We start from the raw sequence: 23,970 nt of genomic DNA on the forward strand, positions 1-23,970 counted from the left end.
CCAAGACTATGATAAAGGGAGATTACATGATTAGGCAGGAGTCGGGTATAGGCCAATAGAGGACACCTCTCTTAATAGAGTGGTGTCTGCTAAGAGTGGTTCCACTGTACACTCCTTTGCAGTCGTTAAAATTATCAGGAATAAATAAAGAATACCAATTTGAAACATTGCGCAAAGCCGGACCAAAACTGAGATGGGTGGAGAATTTCAGACAGACCGTTGGCTTACACCCCGTCATTGGGCATTTTTAATTGCAGTTCAATGAGTTTTCAATCATCCTGTTTGGAGAAGTCATTGTCCTGATGGAAGCCAATTTCGTTAGAAAATCCAACATATCTCATGCCCAAGTTGTCCCATTAATACTAAAAAGTAGTCAAACTGGGTCAACGATTCCGGACTTAGATTGACCTGGCTTGGTTTGGTGTCCGCGAGAGTGCACCCCAAACATGGGGACAACCGTCCATGCCGTGGACGGCATCTTCGGGCTTCATTTCGTCCTGTGCGGATATGGATGAGTAAGTGATGCGTAATGAATTTCAACAAGGGTCTATATATGTGAAGGATAAAGCAATGGCCAGTCCAGGGTTCGAACCAAAGACCTTGGATTAAGAGGCGGACGAAAAACTGTCTTCACAACAGCCGCGGTAAAGCGCCGCGCGTTTGGTGAATTTCACACCTGGAAAGCCCTCCAACCTATAAATACTGAAATAGGGGTCGAAGAATCCTGACTCTTTGTCGAGACATCAGGGTCTGAAGCCTTTTCACATCAAAGTAACCTCTGATCAAGACCATATAGGTAAAAATGACTTTTGATAGCTAGGTACCAATAATATTGCGTTCGACCATTGACTTTTCGTAATGAGCAAGCGAAGGGAACATGTATGGAGAAGTTTCTAACCAATGCTGAGTTTCAGGACCTACACTCGGTTCTTACCAAAATTATGCGGCACTGTGGATGATTCATCCGCAGGTAAACCGTCCAATGATGCTTTGTAATGAGCAAGCAGAAGGCATACTGAACAGCGATATTGCCTCCGTAGCCTCCGCCCATCAGATACGCGCGTTGTCCAGAAGCTGAGCATCGTCAATTCATTGAGGGTCAATATGGCAGAAGGGAAAATGTACGGAAGAGTTTGCCGTGAATTGCTTTAGAAACCTTTGGCTTTTTGTTTGCAATCTTAGCGTACATCAACACTTTTGACGACCATGGATGCGTTCGGAATGTGCTTGATAGTGAAGGCTGTAAATTGTCTGTCGACAAAGCCAATCGGCCAAAGAAAGGGTAGGTATACAGCATGTTGCAAATGTTTGTTATAAAAATAATCTAATTCACTGCATGGCCTACTTTATTTATTGGTGCTGGCAGATGGTATGACACAGGTGACATCTTTATAAAAGAACTACAAACACAGGGGAAAAAAATTTGATATCGGAATGTCAACACTCTTTTCAAAAATAATCCATACGTTATGAGGATGCCGTTAAATCCTCTGAACCAGACTGTAAAGGTCATAGCTATGAAAAATATACAGTCTCTATAGCCTATATACTACCGTACTAGACAAAAGACATAGGACATGTCCTCGACAGGCTAAGATATATGTTCCTGAATAATAATAGATGTAAAGGAATTCGGCAGAGATGGTGTCGCGTAAGGCGTTTTCCGAGCCGCTGCTTGGAGTCTCAAGTCACCTATCGCGGGAGGCTCCGCAAAAGGGAGTCCCAAGCAAATCGGTGAAAGTGACATTCTCTCAAGTATCTTTTATATATTTCTACATTATCTCCAATACTGGTGATGACCGTAACATCGCTGACGGTGACACAGCAGAAGATGGACAGTCCAGTGTAAATGACAGTCCTGAAAACTGCTTGCCATCCGTTTAAATTAGATCTGCCGTACCATCGGGATGACATTTTGCATGTTATATGTACATTATACGTGAATTAAACATTGAGCGTTCTTCGAATATACGTAATCAAGAAAAAGAAATCCCAATCTTAAAGGGGGACTAACATCCCGAGATACAGGTTTTTGATACTCCTTCATCATATACAAAATATATCGAGAGGCGGAGTATTTTTAAAACCACTGATTATGTTAGGATGGGGGACTAAAGGCAGGAACTATGGGAGACAAATTCGTGGTCTTCAGGTGTATCAATGCACAGTATAGGGAACTGGGTCCTGCAAATGTTTCGTGTTCTAAACGACGCCGCCGGCTTCGTGAAAAGTGCAAAATTTGTCTTCATTACTGAATTAGTTTCAAAATGGCTGCGATTAGAATCGCCACCAGCAGGGCACTTGGAGAAGTAGATGAAGCTGCGCTTGGTTTCGCAACACACAGCGACGGCAACCTCGGTTGGATGTCATCCCAGTAACTCATGTATTGGCTTCGGTAAGACGAGCTATTGCGCAGATCAAGTTGATCGTTCTTGATGTTGAACTCAATGAATTTCTTCTGGTCTACCTTGTATTTTGGCCACTGGTGCGGAACTGCGGCTGGTATGTTTGGGTTTCTGAAAAGGGAAAGTACGTTACATTTAGGTTTCGCGTTACATTTGTATGATATTTCAGTTATAACTTTGGAACAGCGGGTTGCAGTTTTTCCTCGTTATTCCATCATACTTTACGAAAGAAGGAGTTCAAAAAGGACAGGTGGCTGTTTTTCCTCTGTCAAATCACAAAATTTGCCTGACGCCTCGGATGCTCCTTCATATGTTAATCTATTAGCGGTATATATAAAGTAGTAAAAGCCTATACTTACCCCGATCTGGCAAAGTTGGTCCAATACTTTATCATGACATCAGAGAGTTTTTTCTCGCCAGCAGTGGTGAGTCCTGGTGACAACCAGACGTATCCTGGTGCGAAGAAAAACGCAAGTTCGTCACCATGGATGGAGCCGTTAACATATGGTGCAATCGAGACGCCCACACTCAATGGACTTATTAATCTGCTCGGCTTATGAAGGAAGCTGTAGAAATAGGTCGAACGGGTTGAAGACGCCGCGTGGCCGTTGGCAAACTTCATGATAGATCTGTAGAACATCGAGTCGCCGATAAATTCTAACAGTTCCCTTGCGTCAGGCATTGCTTTCTTTCCCTTTGCGTACTTGTTCCAGAGACGTTTTATAGAGTCAGAATTGTTCAATCCTCCGAGGCCTTGTGCTATGTGATTGAAAGCGGATTCGGGCACTCCATTGTAAAGGCTGGTTCCTGTTGCCAGCAAATAGGTGCCAATGTACCACTCCAAGAATGGTGAACCTTCGAATCTGTTCGACCCCAGCAAAAAGTCGACCGATCTGAATAACGGCTGGTCTTCAATCCGGCGGCGGTTCGCGGCAATTTGGCGAGGTTGGGATGAATTTTCCATCGACTCTTGGTCCAGCTGGAGTCCTAGGATTTTGGGAATCACTATGTGGCCAAATAGCCAATTCTTGTCCAAACGCCTTGGCTGGAAGTTTTCGGAGGCATGCAACGACTTCGCTCGACTTATATCCGGCGCAGCCGACAGTTCTTGTGAGACGTTTCATGTACTCGGAAGTAGTTTTCGGATCTGGCAAAGCCCAAGGACACGAGGCACCACCACTCTGTCCTATGACGCGATGAAACAGGCCCTGGTTACTTGGAACCAACATTTGCCAAGAAACTGAAGCTGCACCCGCCGATTGGCCGAAAATGGTCACCCTGTTCTGATCGCCACCAAAACTACCAATGTTCATTTTCACCCAAATAAGAGCCAATTGTTGATCCTGTAATCCATAGTTGCCACTCGCATTCGCATCACCTGTCGTGAAGAAACCGAAGACTCCTAGCCGATAGTTCAATGTCACGACAATGACATCACCGATGGCGGCCATCTTTGTTGCATCGTAAAGAAAGCTCGCTCCTGATACGAAAGCGCCACCGTAGATCCAAACCATGACCGCCTTTTTCGCCTCACCACCTGCTGGAACGTACACGTCTAAACTCAGACAGTCTTCGCTCATATTCTGATGAGGGACACTTTTTATAACACTGGGGTTCTGGATGCAGGGCGCGCCGGACTTATCTGCAGAGTACGGTGCCGCAAAACGACGTTTCGGAACGGGTGGTCGGAATCTAAGATCACCCGTTGGAGGTTCTGCATACGGAATCCCAAGGAACTTATTAACGAAAGCATTTTTATAACTGCTTTGGATGCCAACGATATCGCCAACTCCGGTGGAAACAGTGACAGCGTTCACGCTGGCGCAACATAGGACAACGAACACGACCGTAAGCAGCGAGGAATCCATCCTGAACTGACCTCTTATAGACTCATGATAGCCTTTTTATTCCCCAATAATCGATTTATTTCTTTGACGCTATCATGCCTTTTCGTGACGGTTCTATCCTTATAATGGTGCCTTTAAGTAATACAAAGAGTCTATTCCCATTAATCAAACCAATGGCACGACGTTGGCATATCTTCAATATTGTTGACGGCGTTAATGGCCGCGCCATGAATATATTTACCTATATTTTGCAATTCCCGAGTTTTTGCCCCGTCAACTGTTGAATGCAATACTGCGCGGACCTGACAAGTGCTCTCGAACCGAAACATATAAAATACGTAGGCACCGAATTGGCAGATGGATCTGCCCTCTGCAGACTAAAGAATTTCGTCGCCACGACTTACGATTTTCGTATCAGCGACAGACGTGCAACAAAAAGATCGCGGACAAAATCGCTTGTTGCTGTGCACTGTCATCTTGCTGCAAGGCGGGCATCTACGAGTTTTGTTCACGGCGGGCATCTACGAGTTAACTTGCTGCGGTGTTAGGGTTATAGACCGCGCCGACAAAGGATTCGATTCAGTGTGCGATATTTATCATCGGACATAGTTTCTAGTTATAAATCCTGTATTGTACACCGATCCAAAGGTTGACCGCGCTCAACGTTGCTTAACTTCCACTCTGGGGCCAACGCGCCAACCACTGGGCCATAAAGGCCATAAACCCTCATGGCCGGCGGGTTAAGCCGTGCCATATACCTGGGGGTACTATACAAATCCCATGTGACAAAGGAAACACTAAGTCTTATTACTCATTTTTGATTTATTCACAAATAATATTAGGCATTCAACAACCGGGTTACAGACGAACACTTCTTGCTCAGAAATGTGATAAATTAGCGCAAAAATACTTGCAAGCAAGCACAGGGTATATCTTCACTCTTACTTGGCATAAACGTATTACTGCCAGTGGGCGATATGTCATTCATTTAAGCCCATTTAATCAACACAAAGTTATTAAAAGTTAGCAGCAAGTTCGTTTGAGCAACAGCTCATGACAATAAAGGGATACGCTCACATCGATTAGTTATTACTACATGTATTTTGCTGTTCACAAATAACAGTCGTCGTATTTTTTTACAATTTGTAACACAAAATAAATAAAAATGTACAATATAAAACAAAAATACAATAAAATATTGACTTGATGACGTATTTCACTTTCGACGTCACGATTTCGAGAACATTTTTTTGACATTCCGAATCATTCCGGAAACATGCGAAGAGTTCCGATCCCATTTTTGAAGACAAACTACAGTTTGATTTCATTCCCATCGTATTCAAATGGTTTGTAGTCCGGTGCACATTTGACGAAGTCTTTGATTCCGTGTCGATCCACTTTTCCAGGTTCGATGAAGACGGAATCCCTTACGGCCATTGAGGGGCTGTCCGTAAAGTAGTTGTGCGGGGAGATGGTGATACTGAGATGGCCGTTGGTTGTCGGAGTATTCGGAATGTCGGCGGTACTGGGAATATGCATGGTGCCAAGCGTCACCCAGGCAACTAGGTCCTGAAAATATACGAATAAAAAGGGACATTTAGTCACAGTTAGTCTGAAAGCAACTTACCCGGTACTACAGTTTTCATGCACTGAAGATCAAAGTACGAAATGTGGTTCGACAGTACGTGCGTGGGCATGAGCGCTAATTCAACGTTAAAGCACTTTTATCACCCAGAGTCAAGAAAATAGAGAGGTTAAAAACTACGCTGTGAATGTAACGGGTGAAAGGTTTCTCACCTTATCAACAATGCTTTCGTCGTCGTCAATGTAGCCCTGGAAGTTGCTGATGGCCTCGTACGGATCGATTCCATTGTATATGGACGAGCTGGAGCGTTCGTTGTCCTTCCTCTGGGTAACAGCGAGCTGGTACCTCGCCCACGAGACACCGGACTCGATCCCTACGTTCTCGGGAAGCATCATCTTTGAGATACCGTTCAGCTTGAGCTTGTAGGCTCTCTCGTGTCCATAAGCATTCGTTTCGTTCTTGTTGTACATCAAGTAGTATTTCGGTGCGTTAAAGTCGTACTTCAAAGCGGCGTCCTTCTCCGTTTTTCTCAAGTTACGTTTGAACTTTCGTTGGTGGAGTTCCATTGGACTTTCAGTCCAGTCGAGTTTGATCTTGTCTGGGACGATATCCAGCGTTTCGAACCTGTTTTTCTCGCCAAGAACGTCTAAGTCGACTTTGTAAGAGACCAGATGGTTGTGGATGCTGCCGACAGCATTCCCAAAGACATTGAATCCATATTCCTTCTGCGCTGGGTCGGCAATCTTCGGAGCGACGTGGATGTAACCAGTTGGCGTGACTTTGGTTTCCATGACTCCATTATTGTGAAAGATGTAGTCGAAGATGTAATCGTAATTAAAGATGGCTGCGATTGTTCGGACTATCAAAACATTGTCAACAGTGCCACCGTAGTAAAGATAGGAGGCGTCAGGATTTGAGTCCTTCCCGTGCGGAGAACTGGGCCGGGCATAGTTAAAGGCGTCCATTTCGTAATGGCGTCGCAGAGGCATGCCGGTGTTGTGCTCAAAGACGCAAATGGCTTTGCGAAGTTTGACTGGGCGACCATTTTTGTAAACGACAGCGTCCATGTAAGAAGCGTGCTCTGGACAGTCGACGCCTGGTACCATCTCAAAACTGAAGGCGCCGAGGAGGTATTGAGAATCGAAAAAGTTCGTGGTGTAGCTGAGTGGAGTGATTCCGGAGTAGAGAACTGCGACCTCCTGTGGCCCGATTTCGTAAGCGATCCTCTCCCCTTGGAATTCGATATTGTACAGCTGCAGTCCCAGAGATGTGAAGAAAGAGTATTGAAACTCCCATCCTAAGTAGGAAATGGAGTTACCATTGACGTTGAACCGTTTTCCCTGTGGGTAGAACTGTCTTGGACCCATTTGAGCCTTGCTTGGTCTGGGGTTACCGCGGTGGCGTAGCGTGCTTTCGATCTTTTCCGGATTATACGGGAGTTTAGTTTTCTTGATAGCGTTCGTATTGTAACCGAGTAAAAGTTCATCTAAACTATCAAAATACTGTCCTTCGTAATAAACCTTGATGACTTTCCACTCTCTTTCGTTCTTAGATTTAAAGTCAACAAGAACTTGGAAGGCGGTCGGATAGAGGTAGAAACCTTCCTCATCGCGCATGAATCGGAACCAGGTCTGGCGTTGGCCTTGTTTGACTGAACCGGGAGCAGCGTTATCGTAGCGAGCGCAAGCAATTGTTTTCCTATCACAACTGATAGCGGACATGGAGTAGGATTCCTTCAGGATAACATCAGCCTTCACTGCGATGTCTTGCACTATTTCTCTGAGTGCAGTATATTCCGCCATGTCAGCTGGTCGGTTGTGGAACATCACAGGATTCTTCCGTCTGTCGTCCCCAGTTGAAAGCAGACGATGAAACGTGGGTTTTGGCAGGAAGCCCACGATGTATTCCTCCGTCACTGGTATCGCTACGTCACCACGGATTAATACAACTCGGGCGTTGCGTTCGGGTCTACTTCCGTTTCTATCGAGGAAGTTTACAGCTTCCTTTTTGTTTGGGAGCCAGAGTTCAATGAGTGAAATCCTCGTCGAGTCCATCTTGACACTTTCGCTTGAGACGATATTAAGATGTTGTTGTGATGTCATGTAGTATTCTACCGCCCGGATCTCATCAAGGTTCAACTCGGTGAAGACGCCATGGTCTGCAGGCAGGACTCTTTCCGCATCAATATCCTCGCCTCCGAAACAAGGGGAAGTGCTATTCCATTCGGAAAACTCAAAGGTCATGAGGATGATAAAAAACAGCAGCAGAAACGTTGTAATCCCAAAAAACATGGCCGCGTATTCGGAACTCGGCCGTTTGTGTCGTCTGCGGATGGGCTTCGCGAAGGGTATGGGCTGCAGCAGATCCTCATTGATGTAGATCACGGGCTCATCCAGACGGTCTGAGTTCAGTGGAATCTTAGTCTCGTTCACAGATATTTCCGTGGTGCCATCTTCAAGGGGGAGCTGCGTGTATTTGGTATACCTTGGGGAGGACTTTTGGGCTGGCGACGAGGACGTTTGTTTCTCTGTGTCTTTCCACATGGCGTTCTGAAAGATACAAAGAAATGGGTGGATTAGACAAAACATCTTATTAATGATGTATACTGAATTTTGATATATCTTGGCGAAAAATAATGATAGATAGGCATGAAATGTGTACATATTATATAGCTATCGGCAAGTTGTCATGTCTTCATATGATTTCTGTCCGCGAAATCACGATGTCGCTAAACTAGATCCTGAGTTCGGTTTAAAATGCCTTCTTGGAAAGCATGAGACCATTATTTTACTGGCCACCGGGCTTTTTTATTAAGATTTTGATTCTTTTTTTTGATTCTGGTGATTCTGTTGTTAGAAGAAAATACCATCTTATTTGTGTGTTTATGACAAAAACTAAACATTGTACAGGCTATCTGTATAAAATACACATTCTGATTATTTGAGGTTTAGATCATCAATTTTCAATTTCAGTGCTACTCTTTGATCTAACTTGAACTAAAATCCCTAATCTGCTATATCAAGTGCGAGTCGCGATCGGGGGCCACAATAATCAAGTTTAAATCGGAAAACAGGGTAAAATATAAAAGGGAAATCGAGAAAATAGGTGATTGAAACTTACCAGTTTTATCGAATTCGTTCGTAAGATGAGCAATCACAGTCCAATGATTGTCAAATGAAACTCTCTGCGAAGTTCACTTGAAGATAAAGCAGCGAAGGTTTGGTAAATGTTCGTGTTGATGACAGCACCAAATCGTCAAATGATGACTTGGTCAAAAGAATCTTAAGGTATATATACCCTGAAACTTCTACCCCGCCCTCCCAATCTGCCAATCACTAAGTCCTGTCTTGTCAAAGAATATTTGGGGATTCACCTATCTTAAAGTCAATATCTAAAGCCTTTTTATGACAATCAGATTCCTTGGGAATTAACCGATCTATTTATATACAAGTCAAGACGTTCATCAATATCTCATTTGGGTTCTTATTTCCTTCTAATGAACGTTTCTTGTTTGGAAGCAATTTAATTGCAAATCTGTTGCTTGACCGTTTTTCTCGTCGGAATTCTAGCTTTAGATATGAATATTTTCGAAAAATCGCTGTCCCCGTTTTGGCAAAATGCCATTACACGCTCCCAAAAATAAGGGTAATCGCATATCTATTAAGTTACACAAAAACTTTGCAAATATCAGGCAGATATCGAGAGATGTTGACAATATATCAACATTGGAGTGGGAATCACCTTTCTACAGATGACCAATTGGCCAATCAAAGCATTTATTTGTGGTATGGAGTCGCAGGCAATCTCGGCCTCGGAAAACGGTGTTCTCAAAATGCTTTGACATTCCATGTTTTGAAAATTGTTAGCCAAAATTAATTTGCGCGATAACTTTCCCAACGAATATCGCAGCCCTCTGATTGGCTCGTTAGTACTAGACTATTTTCGTCTCTATCGGCAAGTCAACATTTGACTTTTCCTGTAATTTTACATAATCCTCTTGACAACATCTCAATGTTAGTATTTTTATTTTTTTCATGTTGCAATACAGCCAAGGAAATTACTCGCACTTCATCCAATCATTAATTATTACCGGTAATATAATTTCTAAAATTCATTGACATGATCTTGTGCTGAAGCGACATGGCAAACCTTTCTGCTGCTTTCTCAGAATTGTTTTGCATTTCAGAAAGGGTGTGCTTAGACCACTGCCTTCTGAGACCTCTGCATGACTGGAATTATATCATGATTCATTGTCCTTGTTCTTTTTTGCCGGTTGACACTGTATTTTACCGGTTTGTTGCGAGACTTTACTGAAGAAACCTTTTTGGATGAAACCGTAGCATTTAGCAATATTTCACGCTTTCCTATCGACAATGTTGGTCCGGATATCTGATTTGCGTCGTCGGGCAGGACATTGCACAACACTTTTGTCGCTTTTCTCCCAAAGAAAAACTCAAAAAGAGATTTCAGACGCTCAGCATGGCACCATGCCCGCTGTGATGTGGCCATTCCGTGCTGTATCACTAAAATCCTCTTGACATCTCGCTCCGTAAAGTGAAAATTCCTGAGAAGTACAATCGTGTCCGAAAAAGGGATGAGTCGGCTGCGCAGGGTGTCCATCGCCATATCCGTCGTCACATATTCCCTCATTTGTGTTGGTGATTTCTTGACTTTTTTCTTGACTTTCTCACCTTCCTTCTCTGCTGTTTTCGACCGGGGACGGTAAAGTATCCCTGTCTTTTTCCTTGGCGGTGCACTGACTGATGACAGTGTACCGCCCATCATCATCCTTTGGCTGGTATTTAGCAAACCGGCACTATTTCTTGTTTTTAGTGTGATCTCCGATACCATGACCATGGGTTGGGACATTGCACACTGCATGGTTATACGCGCTGGGCTTGCCGACATGATGGCCTTTTCAAATTTTGTTTTGCGATTCCTCCTTCTCGGATCTTTTCAAGAGCAAGACCACCTTCTGTGAGTGTGAACGCGAGTCGACATTCGCGACGCTGCGCTTGCGTTGTCGTCCCCCAACAATCCCCGCTACGGGACACTGACTTCTCTCGCACGTCGCACGTTGAAGCGTACGCTACTTTTTACTACGGGGTCTCCGCCCGTGCTCCTGATGAATAATCAATGAGGACCGCGAAAAAACAAAAGGCCGGACGTTCAGATTTACGTTTACATAAACGCATAAATATTTATTCTTTTCTTTTCTTTTTTTCAGACTGTCGTTGATGGGTCAGTGACAGTACAGGTTGAACAGACAGCAGTTAGAGTTTGGATGTAGTTGAAACAACAATTGTCAGCTTTTCTCTGATCGACTGACGTGTAGATAATTACAATAGACAGTGAAGAGTAACGAAATACCAGCAGACTCTACAGCCGACTACTTAAAAGGCTAAATGGAATGCAAAATTTACAACATTTTTTTGATTGGTACGTCAATGCAATGATAAACATGACCGCATGACATTGGTCTCGACACGTCTTTTGAATACCACATTCAATACCTGTGTGACAGTAGTGTTTCCTCATAGTTCACTGCCTAACCTATTCCCAACTCTTTCCTCCGGTACGATGGTTACTCTGGTTCCTCAAAGTTCACTGCTGCTCAGTGTGACTCTGCCTGTGTTTCACTAATTCCCAATCCTTGTAAAACTCCTTTGCACAGGTCGCACATTTGAAGACCTTTTCTCCGGTATGAAGTGTCTCATGCCTCAGCATATGAGCCTTTAGTCTGAAGCGTTTTTGGCAATATCCGCACTCAAAAGGTTTCTGTCCCGAGTGCTGATAACTATGGTTCTTTAACTCACTATTACATGTGAAGATCTTCCCACATTCGTCACACTTCCAAGGGTCCCGATTCAGATGCTCCTGCTGCTTGTGTAGAACGTAATCTATCCGCTTACTGAATCCTGCCTTACACATTTTACAGTTAAACAACATCTTTCCCGTATGGGTCTTCTCATGTAGTGACAACCGATACCAGCTGACGAAATCCTCCGAGCAGATTTTACATTTGAAAGACTTTTCTCCGGTGTGGAGAACAACGTGCTTTTTCAGGTACCTCGCCTCAGTAAATGCCTTATCACAGAATGCACATTTGAATGGTTTACGTCCAGTATGCGTCCGTTTATGAATTTCTAACTGCACAGATTGTATAAATGTTTTATCACAGAGTTCACATTTAAACGGCCGTTCGCCTGTATGAAGAAGTTCGTGTCGTTTGAGATTTGCGTTAGCATCAAATTCTTTACCGCAAAACTTGCAGGCGAATCTCTTCTTCTTTGAGTAGATGACAGTATGCTCAGCAGGAACACCTTTTGGCATCAAGGTAGGAAGTTTTTTAGCAACTAGTTTAGGCAGGGCAGTACTAGGGGCGCATTTTGTCTCTACACCCTGAGTAGACAGAGTTCGAATTGGAATTGGAATGCCTAACTGAGTACTGAATGCTCGAATGCTTTGCTGAGTTCCATCTTGAATGCCCGCGCGAGTACCAACTAGAATGCTTGGTTGTGTCACAACCTGAATGCCAGGTTGAGTGCTAACAGTCCCTACTTGAGAACAAACTTGAATGCCCTGTGGGGTACTAACTCGAGTGCCTGTTTGGGTGCCCAACTGTGCATTGACAAGTTGAATAACCTGTGCACCACAAAATGGACCACCCTGCAGTGTGATAAACTGTCCTGGGTGTGTCACTTTGCCACTGGCTCCTTGCGAGGCGAGTGGATTGAGAAGTGGGATACCCATTGGATTAACTCGATGAACCTTGACGACCGGAACATCTTCCACGACCTGGCTGTATCTCCCTCTCCCAGCACCTGTTTTAACCAGTGCTTCCCCAGCAGGTGTTGAGGAAGTACTGCTGCCCTCAAATCTCTCTCTTTCTTTGTGAGATGATGGAGAACCAGCATTGTCCTTATTCCGTGGTTTACTGCTGTTCCTCTTTCCACGGGTTGATTTCCTTTTCCTTTTTGAAGGTCTCCAGTTATCATCTGAAATGGCAATTAACAGTCAGGAAGCACGTGTTCAGTTGTTGTGTCCCTAAAAAATTGTTTTCAGCAGTATTAGGTTTGTCACTTCCGTATAATCTGCAGCTTTTAAAAGTATATGTCCATCTGTTATTCAGACAGGATGAGAGCCCATGAATTCATTGCTCTCAAAAAATTCAAGATCAGAGCTGAGCTCGGCTTATCATAACTTGACTTATGACTATGTCCAGAGCAGAAATGCTTGCTTACCTGCTGTTGAGGAATCTGACTCTTTATCTGTAAATGAGGGTGGCTCATACTCTGGTATAGGCAGCTGGCCAACAGGAGGAGCCTGGAAGAAAAACTTTTAGTTAAAACATGAACTTAATTAATCCCAATGCAAAATCATAAGCAATTGAAAATTAAAAGTTTCGTCTTCTTCAGGAGGAAAGTTTGCTAAATCAGATTCAATAACCCTGCCTAACTTTCTGAAAATGGGAACCAACTTGGACTTACATTATCTGTATCCTCCTCAGGACATGGATCCACCTTCAGGTCACCAGCCTCCGGTCCAGTGACAGCCATCGCACCAACATCCATCTGGACCTCATCATCACCTACCAGCTCACTTTTTACAATAAAATCACCATGGTCACTGTTCTGAGCATCTGCAACTGCTACCTCAAGCTCTAATTTTAGGGGAATATTTTGGTCATTTTCAAATGATTCATCACGAGACAGGTCCTGGCCTTCCTGCTTCACTGAACTTTCACCAAAGGTTTGGCAATCAAATACCTGTATCTGGTCTCCACCTACAAAATGTGTCATGTGGTCAATGTGACCAGATTGATCAGTGCACTGTTGATCAGCAGTCGGTTCATATTCCTGTTTGATTAAACTGGAGTCTGAGTAAGAAAATTGTCCTTCAACAGCCTTTTTTTCTTCCTTGCTTATTCGGTCAAATATTTGTCTGACAATAGATTCCGAGTGAGCAAATTGTTCTTCAAAGTCATTTTGTCCATCATAAGGTTCCTGCTTCATCTTATCACTATTACCACAGTCAGGGATATTGGATTGTTCCTCTAAACCCTCATACTCAATTTCACAGTCTAGTTCCCGCTTTACAACATCAGCATCTGTGTAAACAGCTAGTTCCAAATTCATGTCGTTGTCTTCTTGTAAAATGTCATTTTCATCTGGCACCTCTATTTTTATTTGAGGAGGAACAACCGTCTCTACCGGTGCAGAGGACTTTGGCTGTACAAGTTCTTTTGATTCCTCTGTCACATATATATTGTGAGTTTCCATTTTCAGTTTGGTATTCAAAGACACATGAACAGGTTATCCATAAAAAATTCTTTAGTTTCTAGTGGTATTCTCTGAAAAACAAATGACGGGATCAGTTGAGAATGAATAAGGTCTGACAGATACAGCATGCAGTTTCTCGCTTAGTGGACACCTGTCCATCAAGGACAACCTCTCTATTAAGGACACTAGTTTTGGTCCCAAATTTGTTGTTTCCATTCAATTTGATATCTCTAATCAGGACACCTCTCTATTAAGGACAGCAGCCACAGTGTCCTTGATACAGAGGTTCTACTGCATCCAACTGGGTTGCACTTCACTGAATTTCCAAGGTTTGAAATCTGACAGTCAATATTGCTATCAAATCAGTGCAACTGGTTTTACTCTAAAAGCTCCGAGACAATTGACAACATACTGGTACCAGCCATAATTTGGGTATTCTCTTTTTTGAGACACACTGTATACACGTACAAGACCCATTCTGATTTTGAATGGCGAAAAATGCAATATATCAGCAAATAATATGGATTTTAAGACATTTCATTTTTAAATTATTTAGATTATTTATGGAAGAATGTATTAAACTGAATAAGGATGTAAAAAACTTAATCTGAAAGCTACAATCAGCAATAGTTGAGGAAAATTTTCACTTTTTTCGTGATGTTGTGGTTGTCGTCAAAAATATAACGCGCATCCATGTTTTACTGACAACAAACAACACGTGGTAAATTCACAAGGCGGTAATGACGTGTAAAGACATCTTTTGGCGGTAAGTTGATAGCTAAGATGTCATAGCTCATCCATACATGGGTTTCATTCGGGGGTTTTAACGTCTGATGAATTTAATTTCGTTATTTTTATGGAGGTGCGCAAAACGGATAAGGCGCCGATATTTCCCGGCGATATTTTTGGCATGAGGACACCCAAAGTTCTAGCAATCTGACCAAGTGATCTGTGCAAAATATTTGTGCCCTATATGTATTTTTACTACTAATAAAATGGATTTGGTCTGTTCATTGAGTGTTTTTATCTCGTGAAAAACGTGCACCAAAAACTCAGGTAACTTGGCTGGGACAAAGTCACAACTGTGATAGACGCCCATCACACTGATGCAGATTAGTCTCCGGTTGTGGCATTGTCCCAGCCATGCGAGTTTCCACATATCCGGTGGTTGCTGCCACAGGGATAATGTCACAATCTGTGTCTGTGTGTGTGGGGGGGGGGGGGTATACACAATATTTCCATTTGAACAGGAGAAATCATCTAGTTCAGGCGGTTCAGGTTGTCCCTGATCCGCCCTGTCAAGATTTCAGGGGATCACTAACAAGTCTTCCATCTACCCAAACAAACCGATGCTGTCAATAAGTCGCCAGCCTGAAGTCAGCTACTTATTGCTTATTCCCGATTCTCAAGTAAAGTACTAGTTCCCCGATTCTCAATGTAAGAGCGGAGACAGTGATCCATATAGATAGGCCTAAGTAGCCAACTCCAGGCATTACTGCTTGGTGTTCTTGTCTGGCTAGCTTCCAGTCCGTTGTCGAATTTTTCTCCAAGATGTTTAGCAAATGAACAAAATTGGCAGATCTGCGTTCCCCAACTAAATTCGAATAAATCTATATTTGAAAAAGTACCGAACTACATGTAATTGGAAATCGGCAAAGTCAACAGTGGCGCTGTCGCGGTGAAACCTAGGACTGAAAGTTTAGGTCAACGATTTCAGTTCAATTTCCTGCCGCGAGACAGCACTACTAGTCTAGGACATGTTACCCTCTTGTCAATCGGTAAAAGTATTGTTATCCTTATCGGCCTAATGAAAGAAAACAATGGTTTTTAATACATAATCTAACACGATAGAGTCTAATCAAATAGCTGACCTGATTGAAGAGCAGATCTAAATTAAACAACAGTAGTGTTACTGAATACGGATACAATTTAAAGGTAAAATGCATCAACAATTTCATAATTAGTAAGGTGTGATTCCTATTGCTGAAGTAAAGGTTGTGCATGTTAAGCATTACTGATATGGAGATAATGGCTTTGTGATGAGAGTGCCAGGCTCATGATCAGCAAGTCGTAGGTTTGACTCTTGGAGGGATCACCAATGTTTCATCTCATAGCAATTATACATGCTTCCCGAAATTGGTGGCTTGAATTGGAATTAACTTTTCCCCTTGTCCGTCATTAAAGGCATTCAAGTGTGTTGGTCAACCATCGCCTTTGTCCCTCCACCACAAGGCCCAGTTTCCCCTTATGACATCACTATTTCGGACACTCAGCGCCCCATTTCTGGAAAGGTGTATAGGGCGAGAGATACAAGCCCGGATTTCGACAGCAGGAAGAACAAGAACCCACTACGCAATGGACCAGTCTCGTCAAGTCGCATCGAGCGAGGACGATAAGGATGAAGAAATGGACTGCACAGGCAGGTGGCATAGGCCTGTTTTTCATTCTTGGTTGGATGGGGACCAAATGGCTTTAAATCATATCAGGTTTTGTTTTGTTAAATTACAACCTGAAGAGACACATTTACGTCGTTTTACATAACCATGAGGAGCGATAAAAAACGTATCAAGAATATTTGTATTCATGCCCTTGATCGTCTACTGTTTGATAACAAGGATTTGGTCCGAGTTGATAGGGGGGACATTATCCCCAATGTCCCATATAAACAGATCAACAACATTTGATCAACGCGGAGTTGAGGTGTAAGAAACGATAATCCGCAACTAGGCCTATCTATTTTGTACAAAGTTACCATGGATTTCGATGCGATTCTCAAGCATTTAGGATCGTTTGGGAAATATCAAATCATTCTTTATTGCTGCATGGGATGGCAGTCAATATGTGTTGCCATGATGAACCTGAGCGCGGTATTCTTTTTCTACGCCCCCGACTTCAGGTAAGAGAATTCATCAAGTTCCTTCGAACGGTCGGCCGCGGCCGCTAAAACTCACTAATTGAGGAGAGCATGAATCTCGGTTCAAGCATTCTGTTAATCTGTGTTATATTTTTCCCGCTCCTCACCGGTATACATTCAAATGGAATGCCTCAGTCCCAGGGAATCTGTAATAAGGCCATTGGTTTTTATTGCAATCCATCTGAGATCCGTAAGGATCTGACAAGAAAAAGGGAATGACGGAGTTTCTTATTCCGAGTGGTATATGTTTTGCTTACATAGTTTACTTTTTTGCATACCGGTACTGTGAATTAGTGGATCTTGGGTGACATTTCCATCCATCCTCATCGTTTATCCACTGTATCCTTCCTCAGATGCGCCATCCCAGGTCTAGAGAATGACACCTTTGATGTTGTCGATGCCCATCACGAGTCTCTCATCAACGCGACCATTCCGCCGGGAGAGACGTGCAAAATCTACTCGGCTGGTGGCAAAGGGGTTAACCAGACCATGGAGCCGTGTTCGTCCTGGGTTTATGACAGGAGCTTATTCACATCTACTGCTGTCACGGACGTAAGTCAGCAAAGGTGCAATGTTTTTTTCCTATTTTCCACCCGCCGTTCCCGATTTCCAAAAGTCCCCCAGCGACAAACTTGCAAAATTCTGCAGGTAATTGAATAATTTCAAATGTAACCCATTTCTTCTCTTTCAGTTTGACCTGGTCTGCAACCAGGAGATCTTCTCTTCTGTGGTGACCATGGCGTACATGTTTGGCTTCCTGTGTGGGGGATTCATAGGCGGGGCATTAACTGACAGGTACGTTTTCGAGGCCGAGACCGGACTGGTAAATTTATCTCACTTTTCTTTCCCTTTGTGGGAGTGTGACGGACCAACTCCAGGGATCTTTTCTGGCGGGTCTTAGGCACCTTAGCAGGAACAGGAATGTGCTTTTCGGACACAACTTTTATTGGACCTTCCATAATAACAACCAACCCTCATCTGAAGCTTGAATGATCTTTTCATGATGATTGAACACATCTCGAAGTTACGAAATCATCAAAAGGCAATATGTTTCCTGTCGCTCATCCCCATATTTTTTGAAACTTAATTGAAACTTGAATTAAGCAAGTTTTTTTAACGATATAATAACATAATGAGTCTGAGTCTGATGTAATGACAATGCTGACATGCAACGCGACAATAAACGATGATGATTTTAACCCTTCGAGCTGTGTCCAACAATATCACTCATGAACCAAGCACTCGCGACACCAAAGGCATATCACTCGTGACAGGAGATCCAAATATGCATCGCAAAATCGCACGAAATAATCCCCCTTCTCCATTTACGTTCCCTTCTTGTTGCTCATTTTCCATAATATCCAATGAGGAAACGCTGGCCTGTTGAGTACAGTGTCTGTTAGTATCAAAACTAGCACGCACATACGACAATTGAATCGAGTAGGATAATCGGAACATCTGAAATTTCTCTTGTCTCCCGACACTTTCTAAGCAATCAAGAGTGCGGACTTTTTGATCGCTGCCTCTGAAGTCCTCTATTTCGTAGCTGAAGTGCATCGCAAGCAATGTGCATTGCACTTCTTTGCATCCCGGGTTCGCATCCATGGATGCTTTTGACCGAACCTTTCACTTTCCTCATTTAATCGTTCCAGATTTGGTCGTCTGACGGTGTTGGTCATTGGGACATTCCTGCAGGGTGCCGCTGCTGTCGGATTTGCCTTGTCCGTTAATGTCTACATGCTGATTGCGTTTAGGTTCCTTATGGGCCTCTTTAGCATGCCAGCGTATGCTGCTGCATTCGTTTATGGTAGGTCATGTATCAAGGCCCTGTTCCACTACAAAGAGTTCCCCTGTGGTGGCCACTGCGGGAAAACTTACTCTGGCCCAGCGCTTATTTGGTACATGTAGTTAAAATTGACACACTATAAGTGCGATTGGCGTCTTGTGATGATAGTTCTGGTTCTCTCCCAATCACACTGTACCAAATGATACGTTGAATAACCTAATACCCGCTGAAGCGTAGTTTTTCAGCGGTGGCGACCACAAGGGGTGCTACATCTTGTCGTAACCTTCCAATTAAAACGATCAAAATGAGAACACTGTTCTGATGTTGAATGGTAACAGGTCGACGAAAATGACTTCGTGGAAACTCAATGGTTTGCCTCGGAAACATGGAACCATGGACATTATGGCTATGAATTGCCACTGAAACTCCTCGTCTTGTCGATAATGACCCCCCCCCCCCTCTTTTATATTTCAGCCATGGAGATCGTCGGGCCGGATAGGAGAACTGACGTTGGTCTAGGAATCGGTATCTTCTACGCATTTGGGACTGTCTTCGTGACACCACTGGCATACTTCATTCGGAACTGGGTCTACCTCGTGATAGCCCTCACTGTGCCATGTCTCCTAATTGTGCCGTACTGGTGGTAAGTTTTTTCAGGGTCGTCGTCTATATGACACCTTATTAAACCACCAGCTCTGGATATGGTAAGCCCAGACAGGAGGCCTGGGACAGGTTTAAAGGAAAAGGTATTTTCGATCCACCTCGGCATTTTTATTTTCGCGACACCGGCGGCATACTAGAACAGTTTTTTTATCAAGAACATCAAGTTTCGTTCATTTTCTACCTCTATACAATGATATAGCGGGTCTGTGGGACGGTTTGCGTAAACGTATCACGTGCATTTTCTTAACCACTACTCAAGAAATACCATTACTTTTTATTCTTCCAGTCTCCTGCCGGACTCCCCGCGCTGGTTGATAGCGAAGGGATACAAAGAAGCAGCCGTGAAGTTCGTGAAGAAAGCAGCGAAAGTGAACAAGAAGATCGTGCCAGAGAAACTACTTCAAGACGACGAGACAGACTTCAAGACGATCGAAGATGTGCCAAAGGGATCCATCATAGAGGTGTTCAAGAATGGATCGCTTCTGCGGAGGACAGCTATAGTTTTCTTTAATTGGTATGTTTATGCGGTCATCATTTTCTGACGGGTTTATTTCTTTGTAAAGGAGAGAGTCACAACGACTATAGTAATAACGCTCTTTTTTTTAAAACTGTCTGGTGCGCGTGACCTTACCGTCTCTGAAATGTCTTTGCAGGGGCGCAGCAGCGATTGGATACTACGGTCTGTCTCTTAACTCAGGCAATCTAGTAGGAGACATCTTTGTTAATTTCCTGGTGCAGGGAGCTATTGAAATCCCGGCAATCCTCTTCGCGATGTTTACCCTGGACAGGATCGGGAGGAAGGGACCCCATGTGTTCAGTATCATGCTCTGCGGCGTGTCCTGCTTGGCGACCATCCCTGTCGTCTTTTTCGCAGATCAATGTAAGTATGACTGGGACCTTCCTTAGCGGGTAAGAGCCTTGCAGTGTCTCTTCCTATCAATGGCAGTGTGTCCAGCTTGGGATTGGGTGTGACAGTATCTCGTGTAGGACTGTGACACCAGGACATCTGAGACTTGATAAGATGGGGGAGCTTTGTCATCGACTCATCTGAGAATGCCTGTGACAGTTTTGCGATTCGGCCACGGCTGGGTATAAAGTGAGTGTCTCAATGTCTCAGAGACATGCATGGTGGGACAGAACGTATAACATCACAATACATCTCTCACATTCCAGCCCTCAACTGGCTCCTGGTCGTCCTTTCGAACGTTGGCAAACTCGGGGTGACAGCAGCCTTTTCAATTATATACGTGTATACTGCAGAGTTATACCACACAACCGTCCGATCAGCCTCCATCGGAGTATGTGCTATTGGAGCGAGGGTGTTTTCCATGGCAGCACCCTACATTGCAGATTTGGTAAGAAGAATCTCTAGCATCAACGAAACAGTTTCCATCTAGAAGCCAGCAGGGTTTTCATCCATTTTCACCAATGGCAAGAAATAGATTATGAGTATCAACAAGGCCAGAACCCCAGCGCGAGGCAAGACCAGCGCATAGCCCACTCAACGTGGCAACAGATCGGTGTTACCTAAATTATGATCCCAAAGAAGGTTTTGTCTGATTTGGTCCAGGACTACAAGTCAAGACTTCATGCACTCTTTTTCTCAAATTTGTCACGCCCATGACATGCTTTGAGGAACGGCTCACTACTTTACATCCGAGGGCTACTTTCATAAGTTGAACCGAGTCTCGTTTCTCGTTTTCGTGTTTACAGGGCAAACTTATCGGTGGTAAATACGCCCAGCTTCTACCTCTGGTCATTTTTGGAAGTGCAGCCATAATCGCCGGGTTCTTGGCCTGCTTTCTGCCGGAGACCATGGGCAACGATCTGCCTGACACCCTGGAAGATGCGCTTAACCTGGGCAAAAAGTAGGTGTTGGAATTTGTATTGGCGGTAAAATATGCATTGCATTGTCACCAAAGAAAGAACACAGAAAAAGGGGACGGACAAGGACAACCATGGCCTCAGTGTTAAGAAATTCGTTGACAGCAACATCGAAAACGTTGTCCATTGATACAAAAATGACGCGCTCCTAATACGCTTTTGCTATAAACAAGAGGCAATACATTTTCCAACAAGAATGTTTCGTTTAAGCTTGTCACCAATGTTAGCATTGCAGAGCCATTATTTCTTAAATGTTCCGTTTCAGATCTAAGAAGAAAGGAAGAAAGAAAGAAGACCAAATACCGGCAGACAACCCAGGTTTCGTTACTAATGGTGACATTAGCCTGGAGATGAAAGAAAAGAAATGTTAGAACGGGAACCAGTTGTAAAAATGTGCCGCCTGTACCAAACCTCTCTAACCCTTATTAATTTATATGCCGCAGCGATGATCGAAGAAGAAATTATATTGTTTAACATATGTAAATCGATGTAAAGTGTATTTAGTAATCGTACAGCATGCACTGAAACGCTGCCTATTCACAATATATCGGTGTCACCAATTATTCGTGATAAAAGCAAGATGTCGTCTCGCCCTTCGACTTGCGCAAACGTTGAATAAGAAGAACCCCAGCGGTGGGGTTTCAAGCAATGAGTCACACTCACTCCCTCACGTAAATGAAATGAAATGAAATGACTACAATTATGATCCCGAACCCCCTGAGTGGAACCCCGCCGCACATCCTCAAATCCCGAGGTAGTCTATTTGTCATCCTATTCATGCTACGTCATGAGGCGGGACGAGGCCGATGCCATTGCGTCCGGAGGGTAGACAGGGATAAGCCTCTTTTGGCATCAGGAGCATCAGATGTTCCACACATCATCATGGGAGTCATATCAACTAAAATCTATAAATTTATGAAACGAGTTGCAGCAGTCAGAAATCAATCAATTGATCAGAGTTCCGTATGTCTACCAAGTTCCAAACACGAGCATGTGGTCTGGTCCAGGACAGGTGGTCAAGTGTCCCAATAGTGGTCTCTCAGTGCCACGAATGCAATGCACGGATTTCGCAACGTTTTATTAGGCAAAGCAATTTTATGCTGAATACGAAAAGGAGAGGAATATTTGAGATACACTGAGAACTACTTTATACCCGAGTCGTGAAAAGGTAGGGGACAATCTCTTTTAGTAATATGATTATTCATCGGACAATCGTCACAACCAGGACATTCGCTTTTATTGGGTTGGATTGTTCATTAAGATACCCTGAATTGACAGTGCCTTCGACACACTGCCTTATTATCATTGGAAAGAACGGCTCAGAGGAGTCTCAGCCTACAGTACTCAGAAAGAATCCAAAAAATGTCTTCTTTCTATTTTCAGTTTGTGTGTCTCCAAGATGATGGACACTTGGAGCTTGATCAGACTCCGCTACAAGCGCTCCGGTGTCCACCTGTCGCCAATCGGCTGGATCATTGTGGCGTTCGTGGTCAGCCTCATCCTCTACAAGTTCTACAACATGTCGGAAAGACGCGCCAACACTGGAAAGGTCTTTCCTGCGCCCGTCTTGAACGAGATCGATGTCGAGGCCATTGAGAAAAAGTACAAGGATGAGATGCAAAAGAATATCAAGGAGGCAGGGAAGGATATGCCGAAACTTCCCATTTTTGACCGAGACTTTGAGGAAAAGGTCCACCTAGAGCACATCCCCAAACCAAATGTCAAAAAGTTCCCCGTTAATTTAGTCGTGCGGCCAAAGGTTGATTGTAAGGAACTGTTGCTTGTGATATTGGTCTCTAGCGACATGGACGGGTACCAGGCAAGGAATGCGATTCGACAAACATGGGGAACGCAGGACAATTACAAAAAGTTCAAAGGCAAGCAGAAGATGTGGCAGACGGTATTTGTAATGGGGCGCAGTAATGATAGAAACGATGACTTAATCAGGGATGAGAATGAACGAAATGGCGACATCATCCAGGCGGACTTCATGGAATCAAAACAGGAAGAGACGCGGAAATTTATGGTCGGTGTGACGTGGATCGTCCAGAAATTGTCTCCATGCAAGCCCACGTTCCTCCTCAAAGTCCCAGATCATGAGTATATCAACATGCCTTCAATGCTAGCATGGATAACATCTAAGTACAAGACTGCCCCGAGGAACATCTATCTTGGAAAGATGATCAGACTAGACCAACCGATCAGAGATGAGACTAATCCGTTATATGTCTCTAGGAAGGACTACCCGCAGAAGTTCTTCCCTGATCTCATCGAGGGTCCCGTCTATTTCTTCTCCTTTGACGTTATCCAAAAGATGCGGCCGCTATTCGGCGTCCAGATCCCCATAGCCATGGAGGACGGCTACATTGGTATAATGATGAAGAGGCTGGGAATCCGCCCTCGCAATAACGAAAGATTCCACAAGATGAACTTTGTTGACCAAGCGTGCCAGCATCTCTATATGATTTTAGTCCACAATCTCAAACCGCTGGAACAATTGACTCTGTTTGATAACATTAACAGAGACAGTGCAAGTGGAGAATGTAAACAAGCCAAATTAAAGAGAGAAACTTATGTCGGCCTTTGATCCAAGTAGAGAATGTG

General features: G+C 43.8%; 5 protein-coding genes across 5 annotated transcripts; 2 read left to right on the forward strand and 3 right to left on the reverse strand.

The window, feature by feature from the left end:
• Positions 1 to 1,328: 1,328 nt before the first annotated feature.
• Positions 1,329 to 4,273, reverse strand: LOC135501013 (cocaine esterase-like). Its single transcript, XM_064792732.1, has 3 exons — positions 3,709 to 4,273; positions 2,765 to 3,392; positions 1,329 to 2,516 (listed from the first exon to the last, which is right to left on the reverse strand). The coding sequence occupies exons 1-3, from the start codon at positions 4,271 to 4,273 to the stop codon at positions 2,249 to 2,251; spliced, it is 1,461 nt and encodes a 486-aa protein (XP_064648802.1). The 3' UTR covers positions 1,329 to 2,248.
• Positions 4,274 to 5,544: 1,271 nt separating this feature from the next.
• Positions 5,545 to 10,619, reverse strand: LOC135501014 (diamine oxidase [copper-containing]-like). Its single transcript, XM_064792733.1, has 3 exons — positions 10,128 to 10,619; positions 6,050 to 8,386; positions 5,545 to 5,821 (listed from the first exon to the last, which is right to left on the reverse strand). The coding sequence occupies exons 1-3, from the start codon at positions 10,617 to 10,619 to the stop codon at positions 5,564 to 5,566; spliced, it is 3,087 nt and encodes a 1,028-aa protein (XP_064648803.1). The 3' UTR covers positions 5,545 to 5,563.
• A 463-nt stretch (positions 10,620 to 11,082) lies between these two features.
• LOC135501015 (transcriptional regulator Kaiso-like) lies at positions 11,083 to 14,119 on the reverse strand. Its single transcript, XM_064792734.1, has 3 exons — positions 13,328 to 14,119; positions 13,082 to 13,163; positions 11,083 to 12,835 (listed from the first exon to the last, which is right to left on the reverse strand). Exons 1-3 carry the CDS (start codon positions 14,117 to 14,119, stop codon positions 11,442 to 11,444), a joined length of 2,268 nt encoding a protein of 755 aa, XP_064648804.1. The 3' UTR covers positions 11,083 to 11,441.
• A 2,753-nt stretch (positions 14,120 to 16,872) lies between these two features.
• On the forward strand, positions 16,873 to 21,737 carry LOC135501016 (organic cation transporter protein-like). Its single transcript, XM_064792735.1, has 10 exons — positions 16,873 to 17,015; positions 17,387 to 17,585; positions 17,725 to 17,828; positions 18,686 to 18,840; positions 19,294 to 19,462; positions 19,769 to 19,996; positions 20,136 to 20,362; positions 20,656 to 20,837; positions 21,196 to 21,350; positions 21,632 to 21,737. Exons 1-10 carry the CDS (start codon positions 16,873 to 16,875, stop codon positions 21,735 to 21,737), a joined length of 1,668 nt encoding a protein of 555 aa, XP_064648805.1.
• A 696-nt stretch (positions 21,738 to 22,433) lies between these two features.
• LOC135501782 (beta-1,3-galactosyltransferase 1-like) lies at positions 22,434 to 23,965 on the forward strand. Its single transcript, XM_064794090.1, has 2 exons — positions 22,434 to 22,534; positions 22,750 to 23,965. The coding sequence occupies exon 2, from the start codon at positions 22,766 to 22,768 to the stop codon at positions 23,951 to 23,953; it is 1,188 nt and encodes a 395-aa protein (XP_064650160.1). The 5' UTR covers positions 22,434 to 22,534; positions 22,750 to 22,765; the 3' UTR covers positions 23,954 to 23,965.
• Positions 23,966 to 23,970: the final 5 nt, after the last annotated feature.

This window comes from Lineus longissimus, chromosome 17 (genome assembly GCF_910592395.1).
Source record: "Lineus longissimus chromosome 17, tnLinLong1.2, whole genome shotgun sequence".
Lineage (NCBI taxonomy): Eukaryota > Metazoa > Nemertea > Pilidiophora > Heteronemertea > Lineidae > Lineus > Lineus longissimus.

Excerpts from the sequence above, each read along its gene's own strand:
- LOC135501013 (XM_064792732.1), bottom strand. The coding sequence starts at position 4,273 with ATGGATTCCTCGCTGCTTACGGTCGTGTTCGTTGTCCTATGTTGCGCC. Across the intron at positions 3,393-3,708 it reads TTGGGTGAAAATGAACATTG|GACTCCAGCTGGACCAAGAG; the intron begins GTAGTTTTGGTG and ends CCAAAATCCTAG. Across the intron at positions 2,517-2,764 it reads ACCAACTTTGCCAGATCGGG|AAACCCAAACATACCAGCCG; the intron begins GTAAGTATAGGC and ends TTCCCTTTTCAG.
- LOC135501014 (XM_064792733.1), bottom strand. The coding sequence starts at position 10,619 with ATGGGCGGTACACTGTCATCAGTCAGTGCACCGCCAAGGAAAAAGACA. Across the intron at positions 8,387-10,127 it reads TAAAGTCTCGCAACAAACCG|AACGCCATGTGGAAAGACAC; the intron begins GTAAAATACAGT and ends TGTATCTTTCAG. Across the intron at positions 5,822-6,049 it reads ACGAAAGCATTGTTGATAAG|GACCTAGTTGCCTGGGTGAC; the intron begins GTGAGAAACCTT and ends GTATATTTTCAG.
- LOC135501015 (XM_064792734.1), bottom strand. The coding sequence starts at position 14,119 with ATGGAAACTCACAATATATATGTGACAGAGGAATCAAAAGAACTTGTA. Across the intron at positions 13,164-13,327 it reads CTGAGGAGGATACAGATAAT|GCTCCTCCTGTTGGCCAGCT; the intron begins GTAAGTCCAAGT and ends TTTTTCTTCCAG. Across the intron at positions 12,836-13,081 it reads GTCAGATTCCTCAACAGCAG|ATGATAACTGGAGACCTTCA; the intron begins GTAAGCAAGCAT and ends TTGCCATTTCAG.
- LOC135501016 (XM_064792735.1), top strand. The coding sequence starts at position 16,873 with ATGGATTTCGATGCGATTCTCAAGCATTTAGGATCGTTTGGGAAATAT. Across the intron at positions 17,016-17,386 it reads TTCTACGCCCCCGACTTCAG|ATGCGCCATCCCAGGTCTAG; the intron begins GTAAGAGAATTC and ends ATCCTTCCTCAG. Across the intron at positions 17,829-18,685 it reads GGCGGGGCATTAACTGACAG|ATTTGGTCGTCTGACGGTGT; the intron begins GTACGTTTTCGA and ends TAATCGTTCCAG.
- LOC135501782 (XM_064794090.1), top strand. The coding sequence starts at position 22,766 with ATGATGGACACTTGGAGCTTGATCAGACTCCGCTACAAGCGCTCCGGT.